Source organism: Callospermophilus lateralis, chromosome 6 (assembly GCF_048772815.1).
Source record: "Callospermophilus lateralis isolate mCalLat2 chromosome 6, mCalLat2.hap1, whole genome shotgun sequence".
Taxonomy (NCBI): Eukaryota; Metazoa; Chordata; class Mammalia; order Rodentia; family Sciuridae; genus Callospermophilus; species Callospermophilus lateralis.
The window spans coordinates 139,852,044-139,861,698 of NC_135310.1; the positions used below are offsets into that span (position 1 = coordinate 139,852,044).

The following is a 9,655-nucleotide window of genomic DNA, read 5'->3' on the forward strand; positions in this document are numbered from 1 at the left end:
CTTATCTTTCACTGTGCTTTTAAAATCTCCTCTATCTAGTTCAAAACCAGTGCACCCTTTATTTATCTGAGGTTTCCCCCTAATTGATGGAGCTCTTGCTGTTTCCTGGGCATGTTTGCAGGTGCTTAGAATCAGGATTCCAGGTACCTTTCCTGCAGACAGCGGCCAATCTTGTGGGTCCAACAATAAATGAGAAAAGGAATTACAATTTGCAGTGATGAGTCAGGGGGCGGAGGAGGGAGCTGTAGACTAGGACATCTGGTGCCTCTTGGTGCTAAACCTAGGAGAGAGCAATGAGTGATTTGAGCCTGGTGACAGAGATGGGATGGAGAGCCTCTTAATTTGTATATCACTGTTTGCCAAGGCTCAGAGGTAACTGGAGGGATCAGGGTGGGTAGAGCTGGAGGCTGTGATAGAGGAGAACTTCAGCAAACTCCCGGGCCAGGCCGATGGGATGCCATCTACAAAATACGTTTTGAGCTTCTCCCTAGCAACACTGGAGATTTAAGGGAGAGCTCATAGGATCAAGATACCACTTCTTGTTCTTATTAGAACATGGGAAGCCCATGTTCTGATACTTCCCAGCCCACTTGCTTTGCATTTTAGTGAGCAAGTGCTGATTGTACTTGGGATCTCATGGTCATGGAGGTCAGAGGCTCTTCAGTGGAGACATGTGGTTTGTACTAGGCACAGGATCACAGGGGCTAGAGAAGTGGAGTGGGGTAGAGTGATTTGGGAGGGGACTGTAGGCTTGCTTGGACATGTATTTGGGGGGATCTTTGAGAAATGGGATGTTGTCAAGGAGGTTTCCCAGGATCTAAGGCCCTCCTCTGGTGAGGGAGGGTCTCACTGCATAGAGCTGCCCAGTGGTGTTTAAATCCACTGTCTCTGGCTTCAAGTAGCACTTCCTTGCTCTTGCTTTGACTACTCACTCTTCTTTTTTTGACCTGTCAACTTCTGTTCTCCTATGCATGCTTTTATGCTCTTCCTTTCCTTGACAGTTTGATGTTCTACAGGCACCAGCCCCTTCCTCACATGTCTAATCTGCTCCCATGGCTTTCACTGGTACTCAGAAATTTTCTGAATTCACAAGAAAAATGAAAGCCAAGCAGAGACCACACACAGTGTCCTCAGCCCCATTTCACTGTGTTTCTCTGTCTTCTTTGCCCCCAGACCCTGCATCATGGATTCTCTTTCAAAAGCAAATGGCACCTTTGCCATCCAGGTTTTGAAGATGCTGTGTCAAGACAGACCTTCACAAAATGTGTTTTTTTCTCCCCTGAGCATCTCCTCTGCCTTGGCCATGGTCCTCCTGGGGGCAAAGGGCAACACCAAAGACCAGATGGCTCAGGTAAGCTCACCTGTCACCCAGGAGGAGAGACTGGTCTGCAAGGTTGTCTTTTATCCCCTCCTTGATTTTTTCCAGAACTGTTGAGGAAGGAGGGGTGAGCCTGGACCATTTCAGGGAGAGGGTACAGAATGAAGGGAAGGAGAGAGGTCAGGTGTTTCCTCAAGTGAAATGTTGTGGGGGTTGCTTGCAGTGGTTACTGTGTAATCTCTTTTTCATTTATAACTTTTCTTGTGAGTATTGATAAATTTTTCTTACAATTGCTGATGTCTGTCTATGTTGGGTAGATATGTGTGCTTTCTTTGAAAAGATAAATTCTTGGACTCGTGAGCATTTTGTGTTTTTCCCTGTATTCCTCAGGATTTTTTTTCTCCCTTTTCTAACATTGTGTGTTGCGAGTTTTGTTATATCATTATTTCCTTTGTAACATTAAAATAATTAATGCTGCTTAACTATTTTTTGATGAAATTACTTGGTTTGGTAATAGAACATTCATATTATTTTCTAAATTATAAGTCATATATTTGAATATTATGTTAAATATTAGAATAATTCTTTAGAAGAGGACAAACATTTTTAGTGTTTACTGTATTAAGAATCATCAAGGTCAGTGTGGAAACTCTCTTCAAGTGCTGCTGCCGCCATGAAGGACTTACAGATGTCTCCCCAAATATAGCCACTCCAGAGTCCTCTTCTTCTGCTGCAGTCTTGCCAGGGAGAGGTCCTTCCAGTGACACCAAGATAAAAATGGACATACTTCTAAAGGCTGTGGGGCACCCCTATAATGAAAACAAAATGTGGGTTGCAGAGAGAACCTGAATCATGCAAGGACTCATTCACTTCATCAAGAAGTTCCTTAAACTTGTGGCCTTAGAACAGTTGTTCACTTATGGGAGTCAGTCCTTTGCTCCTTCCCCAGATGAGGGATATTTGGGCAGTGATGGTAAACTGCTCCTTCAGTACTGCAGATCTCAGGCCTGGGGATGAGCCACAGAGGAAAAACAACTTGGCACTCAAAATCATGTTTCACAGAAGAAACGGCTCCAAAAAGTTCTAATGCTTGTTGTGACAAGAGACTTAACTGATATGATCTATGTGTCTACTATGACTCATGTTTATTCATAAGAAAACAACTGTGGAGTGAATAGACTAACAAAAATATGATTGTGTTAATACACAAATACTCTCAAAAGATTGCCATTACATTATGCCTGTTAATACTGTTGTTTCAGATCTGCCTCCAAGGTAGAAAAGACTGAAACTACACAAACCTGTATTACCACTTTTGAAAATGATTCTAATTGGTTTCTTGTAGAATTGTCATTCTGCTAATTTCTTTCATGGTCAAAATTAATTTACTAAAAGGTTTTTCTTTCTGGTTTTAAATTATTCAGGAAACTTCAGTTTGTGTGGGATATAAGATTTTATATATTTTTTTCTGTCAAATTAACTTGTCAAACCAAGTCACATTGATCTTTTTGCTGAATACCTTCTATATTCCATTAGATGGCAGTCCAGCTACAAAATAAAAGGTTTGGTAATTTTGTTGTACATCTTTGCCAGGTGACAGGACTTTTTTTGTTAATTTCTGGCTAATATCTAGGCAAAAAAGAAGGTATATTGACCAACTGGAAGACTGAGAAAAATATATGTAGCTTAAATTTATTTATTTATTTATTTTAAATTCATTTTTATTGTAGGTTGTTCAAAACATTACATAGTTCTTGATATATCATATTTCACACTTTGATTCAAGTGGGATATGAACTCCCATTTTTACCCCGTATACAGATTGCAGAATCACAACAGTTGCACAACCATTGATTTACATATTGCCATTCTGGTGTCTGTTGTATTCTGCTGCCTTTCCTATCCTCTACTATCCCCCTCCTCCCTCCCCTCCCCTCTTCTCTCTCTACCCCCTCTACTGTAATTCATTTCTCCCCCTTATATTTTTCCCCCTTTCCCTTCACTTCCTCTTGTATGTAATTTTGTGTACCCCTGAGGGTCTCCTTCCATTTCCATGCAATTTCCCTTCTCTCTCCCTTTCCCTCCCACCTCTCATCCCTGTTTAATATTAATCTTCTTCTCATGCTCTTCGTCCCTACTCTGTTCTTAGTTACTCTCCTTATATCAAAGAAGACATTTGGCATTTGTTTTTTAGGGATTGGCTAGCTTAACTTAGCATAATCTGCTCTAATGCCATCCATTTCCTTCCAAATTCTATGATTTTGTCATTTTTTAATGCAGAGTAATACTCCATTGTGTATAAATGCCACATTTTTTTTATCCATTCGTCTATTGAAGGGCATCTAGGTTGGTTCCACAGTCTTGCTATTGTGAATTGTGCTGCTATGAACATGGATGTAGCAGTAGCTTAAATTTAATTATGTTGGGAAATGGAAGTCATATTACAAATTCTAGAAATATGAGTTTTATATATTTTTTTGAGTACAGTCATTTAAGATCGCATCCCAAAGTTGTGCTGCTTTCTCACTTATTTATACTATGTCAAAAGCTAGTGCTGAGTAAATCTAAAGAAAAAAATAGTCAACATGTTAGTTATTTGATTGTTACATAGGAAAGTTATTTCTTTAGAAATTGTTTTTAATAATTAGTTAGTAGGTTAATCTCCATGTTGTTGGTATTTTATATGTAGTGTTATTGATTTTTAGTTTCCTACATTGACGTCATTAAATATAAATTGTGTGATTTATGTATTTCAGAGTCAAATGAAACTCCCTTGTTGAATATGACACCTTTATTGAAATAGAAAGTATCATATAGTAAACATATATTATCTCTCTCTAGGATACTGTTTAGGAACTGATTATTCTTATTAATCATATTGCTCATTTTATACTTTTATTTCCTTTTAAACATTATCATGATGATTGCATTACTGTCCAAATTTTTCTTGGACTTTTAGTTTTTTGAACTGCAATTTTGTAAATAACTAAAGGCAAGTTATATTAGTGTTTTGAACTGCATCATTTTGTACATAAATACAGGAAAGTTTTTCTCTATTTCTGACAAATTTATGCTTTCCATGGAATATAGGACTTAAGAATAGTCCCTTTTCTGAATCTCTCTTGCCTCTTTCGTTTTGTTCTATTGCTCATCTATAAACTATGCAGAGAGCTCTGTGCAGGTCCAAAACCCGTATCTTACTCAGCAGTTCCTGGCCCCTCTCTCCACCTATCCCACCAGTGTCACTTCTCAATTAGAATCAACTTCCTCTCAAAGGATAAATTTATGCAGTATTTGAGAAGAATATTGCTTGAAAATTCTCGTGGAGATCAAGATCAAAACTGAGAGGGTTTTCTTGCTTTCCTTCACAGGCAATGTCTTTAAACACAGAGGAAGACATCCATAAGGGCTTCCGGATGCTTCTCACCCAAGTGAACAATCCTTGGTCAAAGTACTTGCTTACAACAGCCAACAGGCTCTTTGGAGAGAAGACCTATGATTTCCTCTCAGTAAGTTGAGTCAGCAGAACAATAAAAGTGGAATTTAAAATACCTGGAAATATACAACCCAGAAGAGAGGCCCTAGAGAACAGGCAGTATGGCATTTTTGAGAGGCTGTGACAAGAAGATGGAGAGTTAGTGGCCAGCTTGGGCAACCTAGTGACACCCTTGTCTCAAAAACAAAATGGAAAACTTCCTTGGGACATAGCTCAGTGGTACAACATTTGCCTAGTATGCTCAAGGCCCTGAGCTCACTTCCCAGTACTACAAAACCAAGCAAAAATAAGCAAACAAATAAATAAATAAATAAATAAATAGGTAAATAAAAGGACAATATTCCAGAGAACTTGAGAAACTCACAGTAAACTATTTTTTTATAAAGACCCCAATTCTCCAATTTTAACTTGTATTATTTCAATTTTGGCAATATCTAAAATTTTATTTATTTTCTCTCGAGCTCAGGAAATATCTCCTAACAAACTGAAATATTTCACCATCAAGTAGCTTAAGATTTGATCATGTTTTTAATTTTAAGAACAACCTAAAGATAGCCTTCAGAATGCTTTGAAGCTCACTGTCATTTTATTGAGCAACCTGGCCATTTGAACTATTTCTCTCCAAAGACATTTAAGGAGTCCTGTCTTCAGTTCTACCATGCGGAGCTGGAGCTGCTGTCCTTTGCTGAAGCTACAGAGAAGTCCAGGGAGCATATAAATACTTGGGTCTCAAAAGAAACAAAAGGTCAGAATTATAAGTTATTTCCCTCTCCTCCCACCCCACCTCTGTTCTCCTCTCCTCTCTCCTCTACCTCTCCTCCTCACTGCTAATGTCACTGGTGTTACAGAACCAACAGAGCAAGGTTGCCTGGCTGAGCCTCTTGGTGCCTGTGAACCTTAGTGGCTCACAGAAGATCTGATCAGTGGCTCAGGTTTTCAAAACCAGAGAATTAATGCTGTCTGTTTTCCCAGGGCCATAGTGGCTGATGCTAGTGTCAATAGAAACTTGTAGGTCAGATTTCCCATGTAATACTTTACATTTCACTGGCCTGTGATTGTCATCTATGGGAACAGATCAATGGCCAGATCTTCCCAAGTCATGCCCTTGGCCCTCCTCTTCCTGAGGTCAGTTTGGACTTCAACTTTTACATGTTAAGATGACTTCTCCTACTTCTTCTTTCCTATCTCTCATGTAAGTGTCCTTCATCAGACTTGAGAAGCCTAGACTTGATTAGTCAACTACAGAGCCTCGCTCAGGCTGATCCATTCCACAGATTGAAAACGCCCTGCTTGTGAGGTTAAAATGTATTCATTTTTGTTTTAGAGAGTGACAAGTTCTAACTTTGGTCCTCTAGATCAATAATGGTTTGATGTTTGAACCATCAGGCACTTACACATCTCTAGGAATGTCCCTATTTCTGCTAACAAATGAGATAGTAAAAAATAGAGGTAGTTCTTTCTACTACTTCTTGGAGTTTTCTCTTCTTGTGCCCTCTAGAGGCAGCAAATTAGCAGGGATGCTCTTAGTTCCTTGGAAACATACCACTTGATGTACAGGGAAAGAAGGACATACCTTCACCTACCCAAATTATTATCTGTTCCAGGGATTCCAGGTGTCAGGAGGATGCAATCATAATATCTCTTCTGTAGCTTCCAGAAACTCCTCCTATGTCCCTGCTCTGGAGCTATTCAATTCTATCTGCCCCAGGAATGTGGCCAGGTATCTGTACAATGTTAGAACTGGGCTTGACCACAGGGCCTTAGACCAGAAGCTGCTCTTACCCACAGTAAGTAATGTCAGCTCCTACCCAGCCCCTCTCTCCTTTGCTGCTTGTCTTCTTCTCCAACCTGGTGTCAAGTTTCTGCTTTGTCCCAACCTGCTTTCCTCCCATGACATAGAAGTCTTTTACCATCTTCAATTTAGTGGCTCTTCCAGTGTCTATCATCATGAATACCATTCACAGCTGGTATTTTTGACATTTATACATATCATCCAAACTCAGCACATTTGAAACCATAATGTTTGGATCTCCAAGACGTCGTTGTCATGTTTATTCACCATGGGTTCAGAAAAAGCAACTGACAGAATTTGTGCTTTTCTTGAAAGGTAAAATTCCAGAGTTGCTACCAATGGGCTCGATTGATGAGCAGACCAGGCTGGTTCTTGTCAATGCCATCTACTTCCAAGGAACATGGGACAAGACATTTGACAAATCATGCACAAAAGAAATGCATTTCAAAATATACCGGGTAGGGAGAGACTTTCAAAAATTATGCTAGTGTGAGGAAGAAATTGAATAGAAAATTTAACTTTATAAAGGCATAATTGATTAATCATAATTTCAAACTTATCATCTCTTTTAATGAATTTTAATCTCAGTGGAAAAATGACTTGAATAAATAATACTTGCTATCTATTATGGATACAGCCTATTAGCGCTCTAAATGCCTCTGATGAAGTCTCATAATGTATTGGTTTAACCCTTATTCTGGACACAAATACCTCCTTATAGACACCAGTTGCTTAGATAAAAAGCAAAAAGAGGTGACATACATATGTATGCAATATATATATATATATTTTTTCATATATATATATATATTCATATATATATATAATCAGACATGAGACAGAGTACAAAGATGGAATGTGAAAACACATATATTGAATCATGATTTTTGTTTTGTTTTTACATTTTTGTGCAATGAGGGATCAACCTCAGAGTTTGTGCATGTTAAGCAAGTGGTATATCATGAAGCTACACCCCAGATTTTCAATCTATTATTCTTTAATAAAAATAATCTCACATTTAGGTACTGGAGCTGTGGCTCTGTGGTATAGCACTTGCTTAGCATGTGCAAGCCTTTGGGTTCAATCCTAAGGACCACATATAAATAAACAAATAAAATAACTAGTTATTGTGTCCAAATACAACTAAAAATATTTTTAAAAATAATCTCACAGTTGAATTGTTGTTAATCATACCTTATCATTATTGATTCAACATCTGCAGCTTCATATTATTAAAAATGATTGCAAAGGCCCTTGTCAACTTTAAGTAAAATGGATATTAGTATAGTTTGCTAAATTCTGTAAACCCTTAAAATGCAATGTAATGCAATAAGGAAGCTTGTATGCATTAAATTCCTCCCCTTATTTATAGGGCATATTTCAGATAATTATTCATTAATTTCTAGTAGTGCTGGACCCCAGCAGAGTTGAGAGTTTTCTTGCCCTTTTCATACTATTTTAAATGTTGTGCTCATGTGGTCATTCCTCTCAGGAGGACACATGGCCAGTGCCAATGATGTGGCAGAAAGCCAATTTTAACTTCATCTACATCAGTGAGGCCCAGACAAAGGTGTTGGAGCTGCCCTATGATGGCAAGACGCTGAGCATGATCATCCTGCTCCCAGATGAGGACGTGGACCTCAGTGTGGTGAGTTGGGAGGGGCTGCACTCCTTTGAACTCAGAATTTCAGTGGGAAGAATTGGGTACACCCTGTGCCTTTCTTTCACAGTATCTCCAACCCAAAGCCCAAATGGCCCAGCCCTGTCCTCCTTGCTTCCTTGTGATACGATCCCTATTGTAAGAGAGTCAACCGTCCTCTCAATGGTGGCAGTGCACTGTGATGACCTAAATGGTCACTGGGAGCAGAGCAGCTCCCATGGGCTTTCCCTGTCTGCAGGTCCCTACCTGTGATGATGAGTTTCCACAAACAGTGCCTCATTCCACTTTAGACAGATGTCCCTCTCCTGGAGAGGCTCACACTGAGAGCCATTCCTTTGCCCAGTGTCTTTGGCTTGCCAGCAATGGTTTATCATGTGAAAAACTAAGCCTCCTTGAAAGCAACAAATACCACTAGAAAAGCACCATTGACTAGGCATAGATGCTTTTCACAAATAAATAAGGTTTGCTAGTGTATGAATAAGGAGGGACAGCCACAGTCTTCCTGCAGGAAAATCATATATGGGATAGCACGTGGGATGGTGGACAAGCCAGATCTCTCACAAGTTTCTGGGCAGCTGAAGGCACTGCCAGTCCTGTATGGACAGTTAACAAGCAATGTTCATGGAAATGTCTGTGTGTCCGTCGATACCCACCATAGTCTGAATATGAACCTGTGATTCTGGTCTTTCAGGTGGAAAATAACCTTACTTTTGAGAAATTCATAGCCTGGACCAAGGCAGCCTCTTTGCAGAATACTGAAGTGGAAGTTTTCCTTCCAAGATTTAAACTGCAGGAGGATTATGAAATGAAGTCTGTGCTTCAGCGTTTGGGAATGGTCGATGCCTTTCAACCAGGCCAGGCTGACTTGTCTGCCTTGTCAACTGAGACAGACCTGTGTCTGTCCAAGGTTGTGCACAAGAGTGTCATGGAGGTGCATGAAGAAGGCACTGAGGCTGTGGCAGCCACACCCGTAAACATAGTGCTATTTGGCTCATCATATTCACGAACATTCTGTGCTGACCACCCCTTCCTTTTCTTCATTAGGCATAATGAAACCAACACTGTTCTGTTCTGTGGCAGGTTCTCAGATCCCTAAGGGTTGTACTTTCTCTCCATGGAGAATTTCCCCCTTTCCATGTCCCCAAAATTTCACTACAGTTCATAAGGATGGGCCTTTAGTTGAACACCAAGTCGAAAAATGAGAGCAGGGTCCTAAGCCTTCTGAACAATTTGCCAGTGTGATCTCATGATGCACCACACTCAGCTGTCCCCATACTGCCCACTAACTTGTACCACAGAACCAGGGTCATGGCCAGTAGGCTGTTCTGATTTCTTGTTGCATTATGTGTGGAGTACAGATTGCTTAGGATAGCTTGCAAACTTTCCCCA

The 9,655-nt window shown here is 39.9% G+C and overlaps 1 protein-coding gene across 1 annotated transcript; it reads left to right on the forward strand.

The window, feature by feature from the left end:
* The first annotated feature begins 1,183 nt into the window (after positions 1-1,183).
* LOC143400896 (serpin B9-like) lies at positions 1,184-9,362 on the forward strand. The gene is made up of 6 exons (XM_076857862.1): positions 1,184-1,351; positions 4,690-4,827; positions 5,442-5,559; positions 6,922-7,064; positions 8,099-8,254; positions 8,958-9,362. Exons 1-6 carry the CDS (start codon positions 1,184-1,186, stop codon positions 9,360-9,362), a joined length of 1,128 nt encoding a protein of 375 aa, XP_076713977.1.
* Positions 9,363-9,655: the final 293 nt, after the last annotated feature.